Source organism: Nipponia nippon, unplaced genomic scaffold (assembly GCF_047370975.1).
Source record: "Nipponia nippon isolate SJK-2023a ecotype South Korea unplaced genomic scaffold, ASM4737097v1 scaffold_2, whole genome shotgun sequence".
NCBI classification, from domain to species: Eukaryota; Metazoa; Chordata; class Aves; order Pelecaniformes; family Threskiornithidae; genus Nipponia; species Nipponia nippon.
In genome coordinates this window covers 124,643,859-124,670,354 of record NW_028262336.1, presented here as the reverse complement: position 1 = coordinate 124,670,354, position 26,496 = coordinate 124,643,859, and the positions used below count along the sequence as shown (strand labels likewise).

Here is a 26,496-nt window from a genome sequence, read left to right as displayed (position 1 = left end):
TAAAGCAATGTAATCCCCTTGCTGGACTCGACAGGGAAACGGCTCGGAGAGGGCTCAAACCAGCAGCGTGCTGAGGTAAGCAGCTGCTTTCATCACTTGTGTGGATCCCGGCTAGCAGCGCAGCCCACTCCACTCTGTTGTGCTTTGTAGGCATTTGATGGATCGATGTTTCTCAGTTCCAGCACACGGACTTCTAGTAAAATGGCTTTTATTACCACACACGCACTTGGGTGATGCTCATACTTCTTTAACTCTGAACTTCCAGTGAGCAGTTGTGAGGTTTCTTCCCTGTTGAAACTGCAGGTTTCCGAGAGGTGCATGCCAGCGAAACACGTAACTCCAGCTCAGCCGAGGCTTTGCTTGGGTTGCAGTTGTGGGGACACGTGGGCGCTTCTCTGCATCTTGTAGCCCAGCTAGTGTCCTAGAGTTGTCACGCACAACAGAAACACAGTAAAGAAAAGGTATTCCATAATGCTGGGAACGTAAGGGTGAGTCCTGTCAGTTTTGTCCCAGCTGGAGCAGTGAACCCTGACTCCCGTTGTTTAAGTAGGAGCTGGAAGCATTGGCTGTGCTGCCAGACAGCGGGCTGCTCAGCCCTCTGTTTTACAACATGTTGCTCATTTCTGGGAGATTTTGCCAGTAACAAAATTATCAAATCCGGATGCCTCATTTGCTGAAGACCTAGCTTTCTCCATCTAAGCGCCTCACACTGACCTTAATACTAATCCTATAGAATCCAAGGGGATTTGGGCCACGTCACTAAATATGCTTTGCTACAGGCTGTTGCTTCTGGCTTGTGCAGGCTGCCTGTGCCTTGTACCCTAATTAGCTTCTTTCCCATTTCTTTTTAACTCCCTCTCTCTTATGGTAAAAGGCTAAACTGACTTCCAGAGGCAAAGTTGCTTTTTTCCAAGGTACAAGTTTACGTTGTCCTGCCATATGGCCTGCACGTGCTGGTGTGCATTCCGGGCACGAGCAAAGGGAAGCCTAGAGAGGGGCCCTGTGTTTACGTCGCTAGGAAAGGTAAATGCCCTTTGGGGAGCGGGGATAAGAAGGAGAGGCCTTTCTTTAACCGAAAAGCTGTTCAGCATAAGCCATATTCTAATTCTGCGACTAAACGAAAAGCGAAACTCGTCACTGAGCAGAACTAATCTCTCTTTCAAGTAAGCCATTTCATGGGGCTTGCGCTTCACTCAAAGACAGCCAGAGGAGCCAAGGGGAGGCGTCTGTTGTGCTGAAAGCGTGACCACCTCGCCAGTCCGGATCCCCGTTCTCTCAACACTCAAGCGCTAGGAGTCACCTCGGTTTTTGCGGTAACTCAGTCGGGTTACGGCGGGGACGCGTCCGAACTCATTTAACCGTTTACTACGTGGCAACACGAGTGAGATTCAGTCCGAGATGAAGGCTCCCACCTTGGCACGCCTGCTTGTGAGCCCGCTTTCTGAGGAGCTGGAGTCAGTGGAGCCCAGAGAACAGCTCACCTCCCCTGCAGCTCAAGGAGACGCCTGCTGGGCAGGAGTCTCTGAGCTCGCTTGAAAAATATTTGCACTGAAATACAGGATAAGATGAGACACTGCATAGATACAGGTTGTTTAAAATGTTTAAGTTTTTTAAAAAGCTTTATTCCAAACAGCTGATTAAGCCGTCGAGGGTTTAAATCAGATTATTCAATGCTTTCACACGGTTCTAAATAGGAAATGCGTAGGTCAGAAGCCTGCTTGTGCCTGTGGGGAAGTAACTGCGTTGCGCACTCCCGACAGGGTGGCCAGGATGTGCAACGAGAGCGGAAAAACCCCACTGAATCAATGCACTAAGATAGATGTGCACAGAGACCAGCCCCAGACCAAAGATACAGGGTTACACAAGGTATTTGGCCAACTCTTAAAAAAAAAAAAAAAAAGACGTGAAGACATGTTTTTTTAAAATTTTTTCAATTAATTTTTAGTTATTTCAATAACTAAAAATAACAGATAAAATGCATTCAAACATTCCATTTCTAGCAATAGTTGAATTATGCTTGGATAAATTAGATTCTGCTTTAGCAGAGTATTAAGTATTTTGTAACAGGTCTACATTTTATGGCAGCCTGCATTTACCCATGCCGTGTCTGACCAAGAGGGAATTCCACATTTGACAGACTGCAAGTGAGGACCACAAAACCGAAATTTAACTCAGATCCTTTATTAGATATATGTGCAGCTACTTGGATTGAGAAGCCCAAGAAGCGCACGAGAGTTGTCACAGTGGTAAGGAAAGCCCCCTTGCAATCAGCCATCTGCACACAGACATTCCTCTCCTTGAACTTACACGTGTTAATCGTGATTCGGGCACCCAAAGCCCAGTGCCACACGCTGCTTGAAGAACAGAGCAAATATTTAATGAACTGAGAATGTTACGGTTTTTTATGTTAGCAGCGCAGCTTGTCTATTTTTAACCAACCTTTTCTTTAGATAAGGCCTTGATCATCTGAGCTGTGATGCGCCTGTCTGATTTACCACTAATGCCATCTTCCGCGTGGCTTCCGCCTGGCATTTCTTCTGGCTGTTTATGAATAGGCATGGCTCTTCCAACCACACACATTAGCTTTGTCTCCAGAGGACCCAGTTTTAAGTATTCCTTAAGAAGAAAGAATATTACTCATCTGCAATTCCATAGAAAAGCAGCCGTTCTTCAAAAAACCAGCAACTTTCCTTTTAAAAGCAACTGTAAAGATGCTGCCCAGGGGTTGCTGTGTTTGGTAATGCCAGTGTTAATGGGCTTAGTTTACAAGCCAGCTCATCGGAGGAGGCTGCAGCCCCTTCTTTTCCTGTGTGTTTTCACCAATAACGCTTTCTCTGCAAACCAAATTCTGCTCCCAAGTTCAGTTCTGTGAGAAGAATTAAACGAATCCAACTGCTCGCTGCTGCCAAAGGAGAGAGATCCGAGTCCAGCCATGTGCTTCCATCACGTCTGTGCTGGCTCTGGTCTTCTCCAAACCTCTGAGTCAATTCGGTTGACTAACCCAACAGAAAACGAACTCAGGACGATTAAAAAGGCAAGCTTTTCTGCTGGGTTAGCAAGTGAATCAGCTACAGAAAAGGACAATGTGCACTACAGGTTCCTTAGGGGCAGGAGCAGGACCATACAGGCAAGGCCAGGGAGAGGGAAGAAGGAACCCTACACTGCAAGCTCTTGAATCACCTCTATTTAATAAACGCTTTCAAAATAATTGCTAATGCAACTCCACCCTTTGCAATTACACCTTTGTTGTAATAAAGTACAAGCATGTCAGCAGCACCTACATCCCTCAGCGGGGTGGGCTCTGCAGCGCTAACAGCAGGAAGAAAGAAGTAAAGCTAGTGGTCCTCTCCCAAGGCAACAACTGCAAACACTTGGATGGATTTTTTTTGTTAGATGTTAAATGTTTTGTTAGCTTTTCTATGTAATGACTCTTCAGGACACAGCCGCTCCCTAAGTTAGTCTCTGATCAAGGCAACAGGATGATTCCTCTGAACACAAGTTGCAGGGTATTAATCAAACTAATGCCAAATTTCTAGAAAAAGAATTGTTGGTGGTGTGTTGTTGGTTTTTTTAAACCATTATTGAGTGTGTTTGAATAGAATATTCAGTAGTAAAGAAATATTATGGAGAAGTATCTTTACACAGCAAGCCCTGCAGTCTGCACCATGTCTGCATCATCTCGTTTAATTTGCAGTAGAAATCAATGATGTAATGTATTTTCCGAGAGCAATTAGTTTATTTACAAATGTATTAAAGTCCTCCTAACTCAAGAGTGTAGTATTAAATAGCACCCAGGAAACATCTTTTCGCAACGTAGGGTCAAAGACCTCCTGGAGCAGGTGCCACCACCTCTTTTGAGAACCACACAAACTCTGTCTATTTACATATAGCCTGTACCTTTTTGTTTTCTCAACCCCTGTATTTTTCACCCAGGAACACCTTCACCCTGGCCTTCCGTTGCAGGATTAAATGACTTGTTGATCCTTGAATGCTACTATGCAACCTAAGTTCTAAAAGGACCAGCATCCAAGCAAACAAGAATCTGTGCAATACCATAGCAAACCGTCACTTGGTGACATTCAGAATTCCTTCGGGGGGGAATTTCATCCTGTCACTCACATATGCTGATTCCTAGGACACCATTCAATTGCCAAAACAAGGTGTCTTGTGCTATCAGAAATGCCCTAGGGCATCCAAACCATCCATGTGAAGCTGGCCTGTAGGACACAGAACCTGGGCTCTTTTGGCCCAGCATCTGAAGGACAGGGAGTGTCCTAACCATCTCAGACAGCACCAGATGCCTACGATTAAGCATCTGAATTGTACGCTAGGTAAAAGACATTGGAGTTTTTTCTGCCGTAGTACCACTGGGAATAGAACGCTCCTGGCAGTAGCTCATGCTCCACACTGAAATAGGTTTGTGTCAATGAAAGACCCAATTACTTTAACTCATACCTGGAAATCTTTTTCATCTTTGTGCAACGAGCCATCAAGAGTTGGAGTGAGTGACTTTTCCCACAGCTTCTCATCACTGTCTTTCTCCGTGTTAGACCGAAACTTTTCTTTCTGACAGGGGACTGTGGCACGTCTGAGGCTTTCATCTCCATCTGTCTTTGCTTTTTAAAGAGAAGAACAATGATGTGTATGCAATCGTTAAGCTTTATGAAGATCAGAATTAGTACTTGGTATGAGCATTGCCTGCAATCTTTAATGTGGCTTGGCCAGTGTGATGTAAAGAACAGCTTGGTAGGATTTTTAATTGGCAATCAAGCCAAATGTTGATTTTGCTCAGTGATTTTTCTATGCTTATTTCTGTTCTCAATTTCTGATCAAGATCAGGGACTGAAATTGATTGGAAGTTAGAAGTAATAGGTCTGTGGGATGGGGCAGGGGAAAAAATGAGCTTTTATCCGTTCAACTTCAATCATATATGGCCCTGAATAGCTAAAAAAATAGGAAAGGCAGCAAAAACAATTATAAACTTTTTGTATATCCATATCTGTATCTCTATATGTACGTATACACAAGTTCCTGAAACACAGCTGGGCTACTTATAACTCCCCTGAAGAGCTCACATTTGCAGTTGACCAATTCTCAGGACGATAGAGAATTCTGGACATGGACTACCAAGTTGTATGTTTGCCTGGGACAGTGACTTGACCCTCAGCTTATTGGAGCAAAACCTACTCCTCCCAGTAACTATTGTAAGGGTCTAGCAAAGGTAATAGAGCTGAACTGTTCAAAATAAACATATATCTAATTCAGAAGTCTTAATCAACATGTTTGCTGGTGCCTGATGGTTCCAGAAAGGCCCACCTGTGGCTGGCAGTGATCAGAACTTGTTCACGTCAACAGACTTGTGTGGCTTGAATTCTTGCAACTTACCTCTTTGATTTAATTTTGTCCTCCCCCCTTTCTTTTACTCACACAAAGATGTAAAATAAAACGTGTGATACTAAGAAATCCATAGAAACCACCCTAAACGGATAAGCACACTCACATGGTCCTTCCTGCCTAATGGTATATCCTTTTCCTGGGCACGCCTACCAGAACAGATGGAGATTGGGTACCGCTTACCAAGATTTTCAGGTCAGGCTGAGATCCATGCAGCTTCATCTGCTCTCGCTAGGGATTCATTTAGCATTAACTCTGGTGTAGCTCTATGAGCTGAATGACTGTAAAGTGCATGTACACTTCAAGTGAAAGCCAGTGTAGAGTTCAAGAGTGTCCTCTCAGGGACAAGATAATAATGAAGTTATGTTGATATGGATCAGTAAATAACTGATTAAGGTATGAATCATATCTTCCCAGAAAGCCAACCGTATCCTGGGCTGCATCAAAACCAGCGTGGCCAGCAGGGCGAGGGAGGGGATTCTGCCCCTCTGCTCTGCTCTGGTGAGGCCCCCCTGGAGCCCTGCGTCCAGCTCTGGGGTCCTCAGCACAGGAAGGACATGGACCTGTTGGAGCGGGGCCAGAGGAGGGGCACAAAAGTCATCAGAGGGATGGAGCACCTCTGCTATGAGGAAAGGCTGAGAGAGCTGGGGCTGTTCAGCCTGGAGAAAAGAAGGCTGTGGGGAGACCTTATTGTGGCCTTTCAATACTTAAAGGGGGCTTATAAGAAAGATGAGGACAGACTTTTTAGCAGGGCCTGTTGCGGTAGGACAAGGGGTAATGGTTTTAAACTAAAAGAGGGGAGATTCAGACTGGATATAAGGAAGAAATTTTTCACGATGAGGGTGGTGAAACCCTGGCACAGGTTGCCCAGAGAGGTGGGAGATGCCCCATCCCTGGAAACATTCAAGGCCAGGCTGGATGGGGCTCTGAGCAACCTGATCTAGTTGTAGGTGTCCCTGCCCATTGCAGGGGGGATGGACTGGATGGCCTTTAAAGGTCCCTTCCATCCCAAAGCATTCTATGGTTCTATGATTCATAAAAGATGGCCGATCCTATTAACCATATTCCAGGCTGGCTCTATATGAGTAATTACATCCAACATTCTAAACACCAATTTCAATTTTAAAACTGTATTACAGGTAGATTGTGGTTTTGTCTTCTTAATGCAAACTACAGTCTATCATTGCTGTGGTGGCTGCAATTAAGTAGGAAATTAAGTGTTCACCATGTAAAACAGGCAGTTTGATAAAAAGCTTAAGAAATAAAAAGTACTTAAATGCTCAGTGACTTATCAGTTCTTATAAGCTGCTGGCATGTGCATTACCTGCATACTCTCTATACTCTACTTTCATTTCATCCTTAGGAAATTCATCTTGCAAGCCAGCTGCCTGGGTAAGAAACAAATGCCTATGAAATAAAAAAAAAATAAAGTGAAACTCATATTAGAGGTCTGAATTCTCTCTCTGAATTGTCCTGTGCAATCTTTTGGGGCGGGGGGGCACCCTTTCTGAAAGCCTTTTGCTGCTTAACCACAAATGCAGAATAGCGCAATGTTTTAAAAATGCAATGGAGGCAGCCAGGTAGCTTAGTGGCTAATACACTGCTCTTTTTTATTCTTAGTGCCTAAGTTCAACTATGTCCAGGAGACTAAAAGAAAACAAATGTTATAGTCTCCAGTCAGTCCAAGATTCAAACCACAGCTGGCAGCTCTCACTTAAAAGCAGTCCAAAGTTTGGAAAGGAGAGAAGAGAAAAACGGTCACTTCTTAAGACTTGGAACTTTTTTATGCAATATGGCTAAAATCACTGAGCTGGAACTGGAAAATGAAGACGGATCATTCCCATTGTTAGCCTGCGCTTTTGATACCATTAGTGTTGACATTTTGCAACTAAATTAATCTTTCTCTAGGGAACAAGTCAAATAATTTCAATACAAAAGAAACTAATACTACAGACACCTCTACAGACAGACCTATCCCAAGACCTCTTCCTTACTCACTACCAGGTCACCTGTTTCACTTGAGATTGCAAACCCCCATATAGTTGCATATTAATCTTCACATTCTTAAACATTTTGCCAACAGCAAAGGAAAAATCTATTACTCAGCACTTGGTCTGAGAAGCTGGGTCTGGGACAATGACAACAGAAAGAAACTATTTCCAAGCCCCAATGGTATCCCCACTAAAAGAAAGTGGGTGTTGCTAGGTCTTAATAGATTATTAAAGAACCCTGTTTCTTCCCTGAATTTTGGTATTTAGGAGGTTACAATGTCACTGTCATCCTTCAGAGATATAAGCCCCACACATACTCAGTCAAATCCTGCCTCCCCTCAACTAGGAAACAACCTTGGCTTTGTTGTGGGAGAGCCCAAATAGCTCTAGAGGCAGAAGGCATCTTTTAAAAAAAAATCAGTCACTTTTGAGTCTGCAGAGGCATCATTTTACCTGGGTACTCTCAGATTCTGAAGTCTGCTATCAATCAGTTTTGTCACTAAACAGATATTTTCTTCCTCCAGGAGCTGAATAGAGGCTTTCAAATCACTTACTTCCTTTTGGTACACCTTAACCTTTTGACAATTAAAAAAAAAAAAAAAAAGGATCATCTTGGAAAGACCATACCCATTTTGGAAAGCTTTCACAGTAACTATCTTAATAGCACATACTTAGAAAGAATGCAGTTGTACCAGCAAGACTGCGCATTTGGAGAAGAAACAGTGACACGTTTTCAGGCAAAGGGAAGGCCTCTCTGGTTCTTTCGCACCTTTATTAGAACCCTTTACTGGCACAGCTCTGTCAGTCACAGCCACACATCTGGGCTGTGCAACCCTGACAGCAGAACCTTCTCATGTAGCCAAACAGGGCTGGTAAACAGAAGCTCTGGATTTTTTTTTGTTTTTTTTTTTGCTTTCACATCAAAGCTTTGAGAGAGAAAAATCTTCTTTGTAGAGTTAAATTCAGGCTCTTGCTCAGCAAGTGTTGCTTTTCTAATTCCTGCCTAAACACAAAACCTTCTCACCCAGAACTAGTGAGGCTTTCAGTCCAAGGTAGCCATGACATTGGCTGAACCCCAGGTTCTGCTTTCTTTTGGACTGGTAATTGCCCCATATTGCCATGAAGTTACATTAACCAAAGGATACCAGTTCTTCGGTTCCCACAATTCCTCTCACTTTTCCGGAAGTACAAGCAAGTTCTTACCCCTTCACTGGGAAGTGGAATGTACTATGGGACGGATACCTTCCCAGAAATCTTAGCCATGTGCACGTGTTGTTTAAAAACAGTACCTAGTGATCTGAATGCATCTGTTCTCACCGAAGACAAATTAACCCAGCTATAGTCATCCAAATTTGTAGTTAAAAACTAGTTCCCATTTCTCCCAGGGATTAAAAAAGGTGAAAATGACAGGACATTAACCAGCAACAGGATGTGGCTTGGCACGATGAGGTGATGCACCTTTGTACCATCTCGGTGTGACAAAGTAACCATGGAAAAATGTGACCGAAGTCTCCAAATCTGTTCACATTTGGAGGTAACTATTTTAGGCCTGTTTTGGTAAGTCATTTTTCAGTTCAGTGGTCAAACTGAAAAAATGATAAATTTTGAACCGGGACAAAACTGAAATTTTTGGTTTAACTCGCCAAAAGAAAATACTGGAAGAATCTTTTAGCTGACAGATATATAAACATTAGCCTGAAAGAAAATATTTCATCTGTATAAGAAAAGCAGAGAAAATGAATGAGTCAATTCAGAGGACTGGAGAAGTTAGTGATAATAGTTCTGTTTTCCACAATAATTCAAAGCACTAATTCATAACAGGGGAAACTAGTAACATAGGAAACTAATTCCTAACACAGGAAACTTCTAGTTGAGAGAAGAAAAACCCAAATCCCTCAACTCTGAGGTGAGGGCCTGTCAGGCCCTCCAAAATGGATCTCCCTCATTGACACTGCCTAATGCGTGTAAAATTCATAAGCGTTCAGTGAGACAGGGAGATGGGAATGGAATTCCTACTCATTCAGTGACAGGATGTATAGATTCGAGCTCCTATTTGTTTATACAGATTAAAACATTAATTCTTTCCTATTGACCCCCACCTCATTGCCTCAGAAGCTGTGGTTTGGACACCCTCCCCGGAAAGTTAAAGATGTAGGCTCAGAGCTCATTAAGGGGAAGAAGGAAAGCCATATCCCTGCATATGGCAAGTATCTTAAACTAGTAATTAAAAGGGAGAAACCTCTGCCAGGTTTGTTGATGTGGCACTGAAAAATAATAAGTTCATTTATTACTTTTGCAAAAAGTTTTGCTCAGTTCTGAACTGTGAGATTGTAAAGGAGGGAAAGGGTATTTCCTCTCTCCAATCTCTTGCTTAGATTTGACCGCAACAAAGAACCTGTACTGATTGGAACAAACACAATCAAACTTCCACCATGGAAAAATCAGTTTCCTGACTTCGGCTCACAAAAAATTTTTTTCTTGACAAGAAAAGTTACAACTATCTAACATATAGCTCTAAAATGCCATTAAAGGGCAGTATAAAAGCTATCAAGTAATCAATTACAACTATATATGATTTTGATTTTCCTCTCTTTAGTGTACTGATCTCCAGGGTTTCTTTATTATCTCCCATTTAAAGCTTTCTCCAAAAATGTTTCCAACATCCATATCCATTTTCTTTCAATACGGCAGCACTAGAACTTCGAAGCAATTCAAAACTACACTCTTCAGATGATAGATACTTACATGGTTGAGCCTTTACACTGCGTAGTATCCCTCTCCCCAGTCTCCATAGATACAAATACTTAATTGTATGGAATGTTGTAGTCCCTCATATAACTGCTTGGGCAGGAAAAGGGGTCCTTCATTTGTGAAAGCAGATGTTCACCTTTTACCTTTTTTCACCACATACACTGTTTGCTACTCAGGATTACAGATTAATTACAGGAAAATTGCTCTCCTTTTCTATGGAAGTCTTCAGAGGCCCCTCACTGGAAACAGTTATGACTGTAAGCCATGGTATTTCAAACCTGAACTACCGTGATAAACTACGCAAGTGATCCTCTTACCTCTTCTTTTAGCCATTTATTCTCTTCAATTTCTCTGCGACTGTTTTTGTCTAAGCATCTTACGGCTTTCTGGGAAAACACAATTTAAGATGATCTCATCTGAAAGCAGGACTTTGACAGTGCTGCACACTATAAAGAAGAACCTTCTGCTGTTTAGCAGGAAATAATTAAGGAACATCCACACAACAGACTGTAGCATCCCCTGAGGGATTACAAGGGGGATTTAGTCCACATGGCCAGCTGTTTCTTCGCCATTATCCTGCCTAGTGCAGTTTATATGTCAAGCAATTTACCAATATCTTATAATTTCCCATATTAAAATAAGACATTTTCTTTTTGCCTAACAGGTTCTGCTACATTCCCACTACTGCTCAAATCTTCCTGTTTTCAGGAAATCAAACCTTTAGCTACTAAAAAATCCAAGCAAAATGACAAATGAGGCAGTACTGATCTATGACGAGTGACTTAAACATGGTCTATGCGAACGAGACGAGGCTACAATTTAGTTATTGATGTCAGTAAGAGGAAAGGAACAACCGGGAGGGAAGATGCCCCTGTAGATCACCATAACCACAGTCCTTTGGACTGTGTTCTCATATGACTGAAAATCCCAGCACTGAAGTCAAGGAATTTAACCAACCAGTGCTTTGTACTGAAGTATGCTTTGCATTTTGTGAGTGTAAGAAGTCGTCACCACAAATACTTTGTAAATCACGTTTGCAAATCAGAGCTGGCAGAGATAACAAAAAAATCTCTATATCAATAAGCCTAAATTTTACTGTAGGCTGCACTGTTTTGACATTTTAAAAATGCTGTACTTTACAAGTACAAAACAACATTTTTTTTGGTCAAATTGATGTATATTTCCATGCAGACAATCTCTTAGTGTGTTATTGTTTTGAAGTCTATGCAAATGTCAAAATCAAGGTCACAGTAAAAGTGGCATGTTCTTGAACAAGTCGTATCAGTGCATGGTGGCCCAGTTTCCCATACCTCATTTGTAAAATGCCCTCACATCTACTCATTGTTAGTCTGATGTAAAAAACAAAAAGTACATGTGTATCTAGCAATAACCAATGCCATGTTTAGTAAAAAGATGTACAGTTTATTTTACTTTCAATTTATTAGACAAGTTTCAAGTCTTAATTCGAGTTAAAATAATTACTAATGCAGAGTACATGAATCTTAACTATGATGCAGTTAGCACTTTAAAAAAAGGCAGAAAGAATACCTCAGGGGCCTGTTCCATACTTAACTTCATGTGTTTCTCAACCAGTCTGTCATTTTCTTCTTTCACAGCTTCCAAAGCATTTCTATAATGTTCTTCAAAACAAAAAAGAAAATCAGAAATCATTATCTGACATAAATCGCTACTTACAACAAACAGATAATTGGCATGTTGTTCCTAAACTGGAACTGATCAGCCAGCATCACATGCATAGATGCTCGGCAGAAAAGGATTCAAACGTCCTTCTCCATAGAAGTTGTCCTCCTAAACCCAAAGGACAGTAGTGTTAACTACAAAACTAGATATCTGAAGTGGCTTACACGTTTCTGTTGGCAGCTACAACAGCTAGTAAACCGAGCAATTCTCTGCTAAAATATTGGTATCTTAACACTAAATTTTATCTCTATCAATAGCAGAGCTCCTGGAGTCATGTGAGAGATTTGCTTAGAAAACATATTTTTTAGGTATAGCAGCATATTGGATCATCTTATGCACATGATGTTTTTTTCAGGCAGTTATTATACAGAGCCTAATTCTGACTTATCTAAGCCTTCCAGGGGGTTCTAATTTGACAATAGGACAAAATGGAGAATGAGGCAATTGCCTCAATGACTTGCTTTCATCGTTACTTGTCGTCATTATTCAGAAAGGGTGTCTTATGCCTGACTGAATTTGTTTGGCTTCAAGTTCTAGGCACTTGCTATTTAATTATTTCATCCTTCCCCTTCAGCTGTTTTTGTGCTATTCTAAATAGTCCACTGCTGCCTGGTATTTTCTCCTTTTGAAGGAATGAATGAGATTGTAATAATTTTCTTTGAAGGAAGGCACTTCATACTTGTTTCAGAGGCTTGAAATTCAGCCTAGCTCTGCACTTGTGTTGCAGGCAGCCTGTTGCTGATCTGGCTGTAAATGAGTACCTGGTCATGGACCCACTGCGGAGTCAAAGGCCGTCAAATATGAAAGGTGCATTAGTTGTGCATTAGTTCTTAATTTGTGGAAGCTGGCCTGCCTTAACCAATGCACCATCTAGACTTGGCAGAATGAAATGGAAGTACTCACATACTATAATTATTTCATCTTTTCATTCTTTCAGACAGCTAAACAACCTGAGTTGTACTGGGAGAATGAAGAAAAGGCGGAACTGTTCAGACATACTTCCTGTTTCTAAGGAGGCTATTTTCCCTGCCTCTCACTGCAACACTGTTTTCCCCAGGCCTCATGTAAGTGTGTGGCTCTCTTTTGCTTCCTCTCCCCTCCAGCAATTTTGTTTAAAATGTCATCTCCAGATTACACTAACTGTGCCAGCGTCAAGCCCTTCAGTGGTACCTACAGAAACCTCTTCGCCTATGTTTATTCCCTAAGCCTGTTTGTTACACATTTGAGGAGTGAACAAGCCCAATTTGGGGCAGCATCACTCTGGAAGCACGTTAGATTTTTTTGTTGTTGTTGTAGGCTGGAAGACTGTACTGCCTAGCCACTTCATAAGTTTGATTTTAGGGAGTAGAATAGTATGCTAACATCCAGTACTGGCAGCATCATTTTGCAGTACATTAATTAGGCAACTGCTATATGCACCTCTGTAACAGTCTTTCTGCAAATACACTTCCGTTCGACTGCAAATTTTTGGCTCTGTACCCTGTGACATGCCGGAGGTCAGACTGAATGTTCCTACTGGCCCATTCTGTATAACGGCATTCTGTATAAAAGCCCATTCTCTTTTTCATTTCATATTTCAGCAGCTGTATAGCAATATTTTAAATTGACTAAGAACACAGAAGATGCATAATGAAAAATTTCAACCTCTCCTGAATACAGAGATGGATATCTGACAAGCTATCTGGCAACGCAGGAAAACACAGTGCAGATCTTAATTGTGATAAAATATGTCTCAAGAGACAAAAAGATAGCTAGCTGGCTCTTATCCACAGTAGTTGATGCCTGGTAATGGTTGGCACAGAATATACAGAGACCCTTAGAGCAGTGTCACTGCCTGTTACTACCAGCTGCTTGGCTATGGCCATGCATACTGAGAGGGACATAAAGGAAGAAAACCAGGACATCTTTCCCCTGTTAGAAGCATGGGTTATGTAACAGAAAAATATTTAAATGATTTTAAAATAATGCAGTCGTAAAGAAATCTTTGTAAAGCACTCAGCATCAGAATACATAAGCTCTCAAATTAATTCCACTGCTGTGTCAGTATCAAAACAGTTCCCAGTATTTGTATATGTCTGTGCTGGCAATTTTGCAGGGCCTCATACACCAGACTACGCAACTAGGAGGCAAAGTTCAGACCCCTGGCTAAACAGCTCCCTCCAGTCCTGCATTTAAACCAATATGCTCAATTCAAAAGACTCTGTTCCAAGAATGAGCTCATACTACTTTCCTGTCAAAGGAGTTTTCAACATGTGAAGTGCTTGTAGCATGATGAGAAGCAACAAGAGCAGAGTCAACATTGTCAAGTACAACTGCTAAGGGAGACCTGTGTGTAGGCGACCTAAATACATGTAGACTTATTTTTAGAAAACTGCTGTCCTTCACAGTAACATTTTTAAAATATGAGTTGCCTATATTTTACAAGAAAATCATCAGAAGACAAGGTTATCGGTTTCTTTAAGTGTTCATAATTTCTGCAACTTCAAAAGACTCTCTAATAAAGGGACTTCCGTGGAGATAGAGTTCTTCCGTTTTATAGGATTATGCAGCCTAGTTTGGGTGCACTGTCTTGGAAAAGTTGATACACGTTACTATAACTTGACATTAAACTAAATTTATAATTTAATTAATTCCCAGAAGTAATACAGAAATAACTTGTAGGACTTGCATTACACTAGCTGTAAACTGACCTGTAGCCTTGTGAAGGTCATCTTTGACTTCCTTGATGTCTTTTTCCAGATTCATAATCTTGTTGGCCTGTATTTTACTGCCTACATTTTTGTACTCCAACCAATAATCCCTCTCACTCTGCTTTACTGAAAGTCTTTGGCCAGTTTCTTCAATTTGGGAGCGCAGATCTATAAGAACATCAGAAAACAAGTACATGACCAATTTCTCAAACTGATAGTTCATAATTCTTATGACTTCATCACATTCTTTAATAAAGGCGCTTTCACTGGGATTGGAGAAAGAAGGGCGATTCTTCTACACTACAATACGCTACAACATGATGGCCTCACATAGTGTCAAGGGCCACCATCATTGCTGAAAACAGCTTGATCTTATTCTGCCACAGGGAGAGAACAGTTTTCACTGAAATGTTGTAAGCAAAGACACATGTGTTTCCCACTGAGAATCTCAGGGATGGCAGCCAGAGCTTGCAACAATCAAAACTGGTCATTTTTGCTGCCATCAATAATTTTTTGTTAATCTTCCAGTGGAGCCAGTGCATAGGGCTTTCATGAGTTTCAACTTTATAGAAAAAATTAAGCGTCCATACTTGCACAGTAATATACATCACTTGGAAGGAACAGGTTTACCTATAAGCCCTCCACAATCTCATACCACGTTGAGAGAGCTTAATTTTGCGGAGGAAAAGCTTTATGCTTTTCATGCAGCAAAGAAGTTGAATCTCTATTTAAAATGAAAAAAAAAAAAAAAAAAAAAAGTACTCAATCCCAACTGTGTAAACTACAAACCACACTTCCACAACTCACAACATACCTTTCAGAAGTTGTTCTTTGTCCTTAACATACTGCCATTTTGCTTTCAGTGACTCTTCCACATCATCCCTAGTTACAACCTCCTTTTCGTCTTTTTCTTTCTCCACTTCTTCTATTTGTCTTAGTATGCGCCTGATGTGTGCCTGCTGTTCTTCCTTCAGAAGGTCATTCTATGAAAGAACAGAAGAAAAGGCATGTTTTAAAACATTTTCAAATTAGTTTTCAAAGTGACAAACTTAAGTAATGAAGAAAAGTAAAATCTGACCTAGTGCCAGGATGCACTGCAAAAACACTCAGCTAAACACCTATTCTTCATATTCAAAAAGGATGGAGCGGAAGGGAGAATTTGCAAGTCTCAGAAGTTTCTCAGTAACTTCAAGACCATTACAAGGAAATGAGAGACAAATGACTGATGTACTTGGTGCAGCACATCAATAGTCCTCCATTGCCTGGAAAGAAAGCTCCCTGTGGGTCAATTTAGTAACAATATTTATTTGTAGGAGTTATTTACTTCACGTCAACATTCTTCATGACAATGTACCACTTTCATGCAGAAATGTCATCAGACAATCAATCAGGTCACTTGCATATAACCACACCAGAGAGCCTTGTCAGAGCTGGAATTACTTATACCTACTGATTCCACAACTGTGATTATTACCCCTTGCCATGACCCTCTCAAGTGACACTCGAGTTATTTGAAATGACTGATTGCGTATGTTTGCTCCCAAAGGATACCATACCGGAGCAAGTAGCCATACCAGCCAAACTGTAACAGTAACTATGCAGTACAGAGAGTCTCAAGCATTCCTCATTTCTAGAAGGATTAACTCTAAACCACTTGGAAACATTAGGCAGCACACAAAGAATGGAGCTCAAAGAACGGAGCTCAAAGAACTGTCAAAACATGGGTAAATTAAACAAATAGCACTTTAAGCAGGCCCTGAAGTACCTTGCACAGTCTAAAACATGAAGGAGTCCTTGAGAGACCATGAACTAGCAGCAAATTGGGGAAACAACCGTTAAGAGACTTCAGATGCCTGCAGAGAGAAGAGCCAAATGCCACTTCCACTGATAGTTAAGGCCACAAATGAAAGACCGTCCAGGCTTCAAGACTGAAAGGAACACCAAGGAAAGCTAAACAGATGGATACTTATAAGAGCAGGGCAAGTATCAGGCACGGGCAGGACAAAGAGACATTGTTTGTCTCAATGTTTAACTGCTATAGCAAGTGCAGGCTACGGCATTGTTTAATCACAACCCAGTTTAAGGATTTTTGAGTGATTTGAATTCATCAGGTGACTGTATATATATCCACTTTCCAAGTTCACTGCTCTCAGTCATCAGATGCCATATTACGATTCCTTATATACAGTTCTTTATATACAGTTCATATATACGGTTCTTTAAAGTGTCACTCAGGTGCGATCAGTAGTTACACAACCTTGTTCTAAAAATGATCCAACACAACTCTTCATATACAAGAAAGCGAGTCTTCACCAAGCAGTGCTAAAAATTGCATCTAGGCAATTGTGTGATACTATTTCTTCTTTGTTCAGTTTTCATTGTAAATAAGTTTGCAAGAAAACTAAACTCTCATAGAAACCTGTGCAATTCCATTACCTCAGAAGTGAACCAAAGAAGGTCAGCAAATCTCAATACTTGGTTAGATCTGCTAATACTACTGACAAAAATGAAGGTAATACCGTTTATTCTTTGGGCACTGAAATATTGAGGAATATTTGCAGGATTGTTTAAAAAGGCACATCTGAATGTACTGCAGTAAAGCTACCTACTGAAAGGGGGCTTGCTGTCCTATGTTTGCAGCAGAGTAAGATTAAATACTTAGGTGGTTACAGAGGATCTCATATGCATTGGAAAATACCTTCACTGAACTCACTTTACCTTACTGCTCTGTCCTACTCTGCAATGTTCTACTCCTGCAGCTCCTTTTTTGCATGGTTATATTTAGGACATTTATGCTTTATGTCACATTTAATTCAGATAACACTTTAACGTTTAGCACATAAAGTGACTCACTAACTCGAGTTTCATTGACTGTAAGCAATTCACTGCAATGACTAGTTTTAGTCAATGTAGTATTAGGATTAAAAGACTAAAATTGAATCTGTAAGCTAAAAAACCACACATAAAATGTGTTAGAGAAGGATGCATGGTCACTTACTCTTTCATGATATTCTTTGTTCTTTTTTTCTACTTGTTTCAGATCAAACAAAACTCGATCAATTCTTGCTTCTTTTGTCTCAATTCTGTGGAGAAAGAGTAAAGAAAGAGACAGTCTTACAAAAACAGAAGACAGAGGAATGTTATTTAAGCTAGATTAGATGTAAATACTACTGAAGTGTTTATTTTCGTGTCACATTGCTTGACTCGTTTGGGTAGATACCACTGTCCGCTTACTATACATAAAGAAATGATTTCCCATATACATCTGGGCCTTCATGTTCGTTCGGATCTGAGAAACAGACTCCCTGATTATACTGTTCCTTTGTAACCACTAGAGAGGATTAAGCTGGTTTATTCTTTCTGGATGTGGTATAGCTGACCTATTGCACAGGTCTCTTTTAGGGCAAGATTATTTGTGCTCCAGAAATATTTATTACTCACCACTCGCTATAGAGGAAGCCTAGGCAACTCACTGAGACGTAGGTGAATCCCAAACTGGAGAATTAAATGGGATTCGATTCTTCTGAAAATGTGGTTTGCTGAGCTTCATAAACTGCGTTTGTACACAAAGAACTTGTTAGCCTTTAAGAAGCGCTACAGGAATAGGGACTGCAGCCCGAGTAGTATCCTCTAAGTATGTTTATACATTTTTGTCAAAGAACTAGCTCACTGCTTTCACAATTTTCATAGACTACTTGTCATCCTCTTTGCCACAGCTGTAAAATAGGTATTTTTTTCTGGTGTTCTCTCTTCTAGAACGAGAAACACTGGATTGCAAATGGTGTCTATTTGCAAAATTCTCTGTAATCTTCCCCTCTGTTCCCGGAATTCATTCGCCATATGGCACAATAGAGGCAAGTATTACAATTATCACAATATCTTTTACTGTTTCAACAGCTATTGTTCCCTGAGTTTTTGTTTTGGGGTTTCTTTTGCCCCTCCCTATTGTATTAGGTTGTTTTAAAAGAAGATCATTTTTTCCTGGCTAAGTTTGGACCACTCAGTCATGCAAATTGCAGGTTACTAGTTTTGCGTCCTCTGGTGTCAGTGTGCTCCAAGGTATTCTTCAGGTTTTCCGTTAAGTAGAAGGGTATTAGTTAGAGAGACCAGAACAGAGATATGGGGGTATGGTGGTGACGGCTACAGCAAAAATATACCACTTATTAGACAGAGGTGACAGCTTGGCCACACAGCGTGACCTCCTAAATTACCTGCCATTTAAAACCATTTCTATATTTTGAATGCTGATCTTAATTTCTGCTACTTTAAGATTTTCCATGAAGTGGCAGTCTATATCCATCACTTTGTTAATGTCAAGAATTTATATGAGTAGAATTTGCTATTTTGTCTGCTACATATTGGAACTTTCCTCTTTAGATTCTTTTTCTATGGTATTTGTCAGATTAAAGCTACAAAACAGCTAGGCTGATGGTTCCTTTGATACTGTTTTTCTCAACTCTGTATACTAGGTTTCATCTAGATCATTTAATCATCTAGAAACAACACTCCTCTCCAGTACCATGACAATTTCGTCAGTGATCTATAGGATGTTACTAGGGCAAGTAATTCACGGGATTGTTGTTCCTAACCAATTCTGAAACAGACAACTGTACTGAAAATACAAAATAACAAACTCACCATGAACAGCAACCATTCTTCAATATACAGAAGAAAAAGCAGGAATGGAAGTTAAAGAAATACTACACACTTGATAAATCCTAAAGCGGAACGTGACAGATACTCACTTGTATGATTATGCTGCTTTGTTCAATCAAGTGGCACACAGAAGTTATAGATTACAGAGGTGAAGAGAGAGAGGGAAAGGGAGAGCAAGAGGGAAAGTGGAGAGAGGGAGAAAGATAAAGACAGAAAGAAAAATACTTTTCTTCCCTTTTTCCCCTGCTGTTGCTGTAGAAACTAAATATCCTGTGTCAGTATAGCACCCATTTCAGTGGAAGACTCTTCAGACAAATGAGTCATTTGCTTGGATATTTGAATATGCATCACAGTGATTTTATCAGAAAGTGGTGCATTTTTTTTCCTCAGCCTAGTAATACAGTTTGCTTATTTCTTAGCAAAATAGAGGGGTTGGATTGTTGACTTTTTGGATGGTGTTTATTTGTGATATGATTCGGTTAAATCTGGTCTGGTTTACTATGGAAACTTGTACTCTGTTCTTTGTAAAATGGAACAGAAAATCCCACATAAACCCTGTAAACTGCTATAGGTGTCACTAGAACTATATGTGGTTGCTCTTCAGTTTGCTTACCCCGCTTTTCATTTCTACACCAAGGCACTACTCCTTGCTCCCTAAACGCTGATAATTGTTGAATATTGGATGCTGTTGAGGTCTTTCCCTTTCAACTTCTGTCTCTTTGACAAAAGTCACAGAGCTTAATTTTTCTCCTTTTAATCATCTACTCAAGAGACTGGTGATCAAAAAAAATTGGACTATTTTGTAACTACTTCAGATATTCCTCTCTTCGCTCTTATTTTTCTCTGCTTGATTTTAAGAGACCTTTAAGTTATCCCTCCATTATTTTAAAAATAAAACACTTTCCTTTGTGCTCCACTCTCAGCTGCAACAAGGAAGCAAACTGTAGGTCTTGAGGTTCTGGCTAGTGACTACATGCCTCTCTGAACACCAAGGAATCCTAAAAAATACAATCAAATGCGATCTTGCAACTTCAGAGTATGCTGATCAAAAGCTTGCTACTAACAGACAAAAATGTGGGGTTGTTTTGTTTTTAATAAAACTCTTTTTCCCAAGTTATAACCTAACAGCATAAAACTATTTCTGACTCACTTCAATGCTTTCTTACAGGTATAGTTTAAAAAGTGCATATTTCCAAAATAGCCTTGAAAACCCAAAACAAGAACACAAAAGAACAGTACACAACTGTCAGAGTCAATTGGCTCAGGCTCTGAATTGGATAAGGTGTCTTTGTTATCTGCTTTATCCATTCACGTATTCTATATGAGTGGAAAGTTAAATATATTAAACCTACTGAAATTCTAGTAAGGCTTCTGGGAAAGCTGACTCAGGTTCTGTAAGTTGTTCTTCTGGTTTCTCCTCTTTCTTCTTCTCTTCCATGCTTTTTGTTGTACTTGTGCTAGAAGTTAGATCTAAAGGGAGGAAAGGGCAAGCAGAAAACAAGAAAAAAAAAAAAGAGAAAGGAATGATTTGCAAAATGTCAAATGTTCACCAGCCTTTGTCACCTGTGACAAGTTCTTACCAGTTCTGAAATACACAAACCAAGATGTTTTGTTGACAACAATAATCGTGCCCAGGGCAGCGCTCGGGCCCATGTTTTTGGGACACCCTGAAGTGTTGTCCTGCGTAAGATATGTTTGTGAACAGCGGCCTCTATCACTAGCTACTTACTGCATCCCTTCCTGTGGGCTGTGTTTTACGTTCTGGCAAATCAAACAAGCAGTTGTTTCTTTTCCAGTCCTTTGTCTCCGTTTCTTTATCAGGCCTGTTTTATCCAGTCCACTTGTTAATATGCATCTCTTTCCCTCTCCTTCTGTTCTCCTAGCACTATGAATATTTGCCTTTCACTGCAACTCTGATATCAGTTTTCATTGTCAGAGCTAGAACAAAACCACTCTCTGAAGGGATATGCATGTCAGCAGTATTCCCTGGGCGTGTTGTCACAACTACCAACCTCAGAATTCAACTGACAATGAACAGTTCTGTAATGGAACTGGTAGCATATATTACATAAAATAAAAAAGTCGCAAGAAAAGGGCACTTATGAAGATTCCTCACTTTTAACGGTCACATAATCAAATGCCAAAACGAGATCAGTTCATATAACATAGGGGGTTTTATTACCGAATTAGTAGAAACATTGTATATAATCTGTTTTCATATTAAACTGCTTTTCTGAATTCAAGTTCTGAATTCTAACAATTATCACTCTAATAGCTAAAATTGATACCAACTCGTTCTTTGACTAAATACAGCAGGCTGGATACTTTGCCTATTAAACCGAGCACAAAGAAACAGGGAAAAAAAAAAAAAAAAAAAAGAAAAACAGTGGAAAGCCACATAGCAAGCCTGTCAAATCAATGTAAAATCAAGGGAATGAAGTTAAACCAACTATCGACAGATGCACTCTAATCCATATGTTGGCACATGCCTTCTCGCTGCACGCACCATACCCTGAAGCAAGGCAACGTCAGCTTTCTGTATACAAAATAACTTTCTACCCTAAATGAGTAGTTGACGCCTGCTGATGAAACAAGTGGGGGTGCTGAGGGCAGGCAGTGTGCTGTATATTGCAGAAAGGCATGTAAAAGGAATGTTCACTGTGTGGCAGCTCTACAAGGTAAGTGAAAGAAAGGGTAAACATACCTTGGAGTCTATGTCCCCACGCAGCTCTTTAGACCTTGGAATATGTTTTTCATAATGTTTTATCCAGAAGAATTTTACTCCCACTCTGTTTGAAACCTGCTTGTGCAGATTTTGCCTGTTCTACTGCTGAAGAAAAGTTCACACTCATAAGGAGAACTGCCTAGAGCTGTCAATCACCATCTTTGCACCACCTGATTTATTTATGTTGCAGACACAGCTAATTCCATTCACAGAAAACGGGAAAATTCTGACTCCCACCAGCAATGTCCTGAACTTCTGAAGTGTCCCAGATCAAAGTTTTAATGGTTGCTACACATCATTACTAAAATATTTCTACTGTGGAGCTTCACTACAATCACGCCTGTGTCACAGTATCACCCCGTGACTGCAGTAAACCTCACTCACATTTACCACCAAGAAAAAATTGTACCGAGCATCCACTTGAGTCTGAAGCCATATTAAGTCCTTAATATTCACACGCAACCTTTGCAGATACCAATTCACGCTAAGCTTCAGTTTATTGAATACAATATTTTTCATGAAACTTTAAAAAATCCTAAACACACGACTATTGTAAGATTGAGATTTAAAAAAAAAGACCAAGTGAATTAAAAAAAAAAAATCTCACTGAGAGAGTAAGTTAGGTACTTAGCTCCCCTAGACCTCTTTGAAATTTCCAGCCTAAATGCACAAGTACAGGATATATTTTTTTAAGTATAAAAAAGAATCTGTTATCCTTCTTCAGTGCAGAATTAACTGGGGTGGTATTGATTCCACTTTCACTTAAGCATTTATTTTACTGATTTTCCTCAGAAATGGAAGATCACTGCAGCAATCCCTAACTATCTTTTTTTTAAAATTATTTCTGTCCCTTCCACTAAATGGATAATCAAATCCCTTGCTTAAAATGGGATACAAACTGAAACATTTTGAGCAGCAGTACTTTGAAAAGGTTTTGGTTTTTTTTTTGGAACTCCAGCCCCAGGTGAGCTCCAGTGATAGATTTATGAAATTCTTCCTGTGCAGGAAGCAACAAGAAAGCCTCCAAGCTTTACAACAAGGTGAAAAAACATACTATAATAACAGATTTGCTGGATTTTGCAAACCATAGAAAATACACACACATGAGAGAGACAGGAACATATTCAGGGGGACTGAGAATTGACTGCAGATTTTAAACCAGCAGGAAAACATTTGCAGAGTGCAAGATTTATTTCTTCTCCCAAACAAATCAATCGTAAGGCATAAATCTTGACAGACCTCCACTATCGCTACCAGCACTTTCTCAATCAATAACTACACTGCCATTACATCCCTAGAAGAAGCGAGCAGATCCTAGACACTGCGACCCAACTGCTGTGACTTTCCAGCCACTCATTGCCGGGACCACCTGCGTGGCGGCTCACCGCTCACATGAGCTGAACCACAATCATCAGTGCCATCCACACAGCACTTGCACTCACACTATTACCCCTGTGCCTCCAGCAGCTGCATTACCAGTAGCCTCCGCTCCCTCAGTCCCCATCAGTAATTACCTCAGCACTCTGCAGCCACACTGTAACCCCTTCCCAGTCCCCAAAGCAGGCTAACAATTCCCTCTGCCCTCAGTCCCTTCCGTTGCACATATTCCCCGCTACCCCCTTCATCACCAGACATCTCAGTGGACGGAGCTGGGCCACCCCTCACAGTGTCCAGAGCCTCCCTGTCCACAGCCATCAGACCCCACTGCTACTGTCGCTCTGTGCCTAAGCCCCTCCATACTGTCCTCTGCCACCTCTGAGCACCCACCACCAAACATACGGCCAAGCCCTGAGGAATCTCCCCTCACCCCGCCACCACCCACGCCCAAGTCCCCCTCAAGGCCCTGGGCACCTGCGGTCCCCACCCCGCCCCACGCCCTCAAGGCCTAAACGGTCACCACCCCATCCCCCCAGCACCCGGCCACCACGCGTATCCCTGCCGCACCCACACACTGTTTCTACACCGCGGCAGCCTCCCCGGCCCCGCCGCAGGCCCCGCCGCTCCCGGCCCGGTGCGGCCGGCGTCAGTCAGGGCCCGCCGCGGCGCCACCGCCAGGCCAACGGCCGCCGGTCGCCAGGGCAACGAGAGGCCCCGCCCCTCTTCGGTGCCTTCCGAGGGGCGGCGGCGCCCCCTGGCGGCGGTGCGCGGGAGCTGCCGTCGGGGAAAAGCCCGCCAAAAGCGCCCGGCCGTCCCTCGGCGCGGAGAGCGTCCGCCGCCGCCGTGTGAGGGAGCCATCGGTGCGGGGGGTAAGGCAGAGCGCTCCCGAGCCTCTCCTCTCGAAACAGTCAGGTGCAGCGACGCTGTGTTTGCTTTGTGATTCCCGTACCGGCACCCCACCTTAGGAAACGAGAAAAGCAAACGTTAACAGCAGCACAGGGGTCATTTAAGCCCCGAGAGGGATTGCTGTGTGGCAAAGGTGATGGGATGGCCTGAGTTTCACCCAAATGGATACCTATGGTGGCAGGCTTAAAATCGTGAGGTAAAATTGCATCTATCTTCAAGAAAGAAAGCAATTTCCAAGCCCTGCAGTGGTAGCTGCAGTTCCACACCGAATGTGAGCTGGGTCAACCATGGCTGCAGAGCTGCTTTCTCAGGAACAAGCTCCCTAAGCCGCCCAAGGCACTGAGACGGGGCGAGCTGCTCCACCCTAGTAACAGGCAGCCATACGCTACTGCCTGTAACCCCCTTTGCCCCGTGCACCAGTGCTGTGCAAAAAGCCATGCCTCAGCAGTAGGGGCATAAGAAGGTGGAAAGGAGAGCTGGAGACTCATCCCGAAATACTTCTGCTTCTCTCCTGCTGGCCAGCGGGCATCCATTAGTTTTGGATGGGCTCTGTATGTCGTCCTCCTTCACAGGACATCAGTGCCTGAGCCACGTAACCCTGGGAGCCATAGTCTACCACAGAAATAAATGGTGGATCACTCTAATAAATGCCTTTGTCCTCATTCTTGGGCAAAATTCACATTTACCTGCTTTCTTCAGAGTTTTTGGCCAGTCCTGTGGGAGCTTATGTCATCCTATGACGAATCCTGTTTCACATAGTACAGCAGTCTCTGTAATTAAGGCACATTCATTAAAGCAAGGACAAAACACTTTCAGGCCTATAGGCAGAGATCATAATTTGCAATGCATCTATACTGAAGACAGTAGGAAGATGCTGTTTATGTTCAGTGGCCCCACATAACCGTTCAGATGAGAAAGCAAAAAAAGAAACAAACAAAAAAACTCCAAGTGATAAAAAACTGGTGACTTTTAATTTCCTTCTCCTGTATTATGGATTGAATGGTGCTATTAGGATACAGTAGCCAGCTGACACATAAGCCAGGCACAGAACAGAAGGCAGGGAAGAAGACAGAACAGCGACTCAAGTCAGCTGGCAAAGATAAACACACCCTTGACCTTGTACTTTGTAGCACAAGATCTTTAACTTGGACATATTTCAATCCCACTATGCCAAAAAGTAACAGTGCTGAAACTGGACTGTGGGCAGCCTTTGCCTTTTCCTGTTTGCATGGGCAGACAATACTTACATCTTTGAGAAAGTCTTGTCTTACATCCAGAAAGAGAAAATATTATGATAAGTTTGAGTCCCTATTTTGCAGGTTAACAGCGTTGCCAGGATCATGCAGTGCTTTCAGCTCTTCTTTCACCCTCTGTTAATAAGTTTGAACACCGATGCCAGGAAGATCTGCTCCATAATCTCCCTGGAGCCTGAGATTAGGCTGACTGCTCTGTAGTTCCCTGGATCCTTCTTCTTGCCCTTGAAAATGGGTGTGACATTTGCCTTTTAATGGTCATCAGGAACTAATATATATGATACATGCAATATATATAACACATACATATATAGAAATATATATGTATAAAGGAGTTACCTAAAGGGAACTAGGAAGAGAAAATGGAGGAGAGAATAGCTTAACATTTCAAGGAAGGAATTTTAAAACACCTCACACGTGCCCCTGAATCCAAATCTGATTCAGAATTGAACGCTGATGAGCATGAGACTGCCATTTGAGACAGACCTGGGTGACAAAGCGAGATCCTCTCACTCGCACATACTTTACGTAGGGACATTCCCCCCCCCGCCTTCTTTTGACGGACTTCTGGAAAGGTATAAATCTCGACTTCCAAGACTGGGAAAAACGTTTTTTCCCTCACATGGAGGAAGAAGAGTTTTGTGACAAGATTTACCCTTTGTTCTGCTATGTGGTCAGAAATGTGGTCAGAAGCTGGCTGGACCGCGAGGAAGTGGTGGGAGCTGCTGCTTCTGTCGGCACTTCAGCAGTGGCTGCGATGCCGGAGTTCACCTGCCTTTCTGTGTAAGGATGGCAGGGCAGAACTGCTTTGGGAGGAAGCAGCTTGTCTATGAAAATGTCTGGCGCTGGAAGGTGCTGCTAAAGAGCATGGAAATGCTGCGTGTGTGGATACCACCTTCCCACCTCTCCCACGAGCAGGGCCTAGAGAATTTCTGCTGAGAACCAGCTGAATCCCAGCGGCCTTTCAGTCAGAAGGGTTGTGGGTACAAAAGAAGCGAAATACTCCCTACCCTCTTGAGCAAGCCCTTTTTCTCCAGAGGAATAAGGGAAAT

The 26,496-nt window shown here is 41.8% G+C and overlaps 1 protein-coding gene across 5 annotated transcripts; it reads right to left on the bottom strand.

The window, feature by feature from the left end:
- Positions 1–949: 949 nt before the first annotated feature.
- On the bottom strand, positions 950–24,005 carry CCDC83 (coiled-coil domain containing 83). Of its 5 annotated transcripts, none has more exons than XM_087757416.1 (13): positions 23,853–24,005; positions 21,888–22,010; positions 20,536–20,653; positions 17,526–17,610; positions 15,342–15,510; positions 14,528–14,695; positions 11,685–11,776; positions 10,454–10,522; positions 7,839–7,960; positions 6,719–6,801; positions 4,456–4,616; positions 2,440–2,616; positions 950–1,548 (listed from the first exon to the last, which is right to left on the bottom strand). In XM_087757416.1, exons 3-13 carry the CDS (start codon positions 20,619–20,621, stop codon positions 1,456–1,458), a joined length of 1,305 nt encoding a protein of 434 aa, XP_087613542.1. In that variant the 5' UTR covers positions 20,622–20,653; positions 21,888–22,010; positions 23,853–24,005; the 3' UTR covers positions 950–1,455. The 5 variants fall into 5 exon arrangements, with proteins under 5 accessions (XP_087613542.1, XP_087613538.1, XP_087613540.1 ...); XM_087757412.1 differs by lacking the exon at positions 950–1,548 and adding an exon at positions 2,161–2,354; XM_087757414.1 differs by lacking the exon at positions 950–1,548 and adding an exon at positions 2,161–2,351.
- Positions 24,006–26,496: the final 2,491 nt, after the last annotated feature.

Excerpts from the sequence above, each read along its gene's own strand:
- CCDC83 (XM_087757416.1), bottom strand. The coding sequence starts at position 20,621 with ATGGAAGAGAAGAAGAAAGAGGAGAAACCAGAAGAACAACTTACAGAA. Across the intron at positions 6,802-7,838 it reads CAGAATCTGAGAGTACCCAG|GCATTTGTTTCTTACCCAGG; the intron begins GTAAAATGATGC and ends TTTATTTCATAG. Across the intron at positions 2,617-4,455 it reads AAGATGAAAAAGATTTCCAG|GAATACTTAAAACTGGGTCC; the intron begins GTATGAGTTAAA and ends TTTCTTCTTAAG.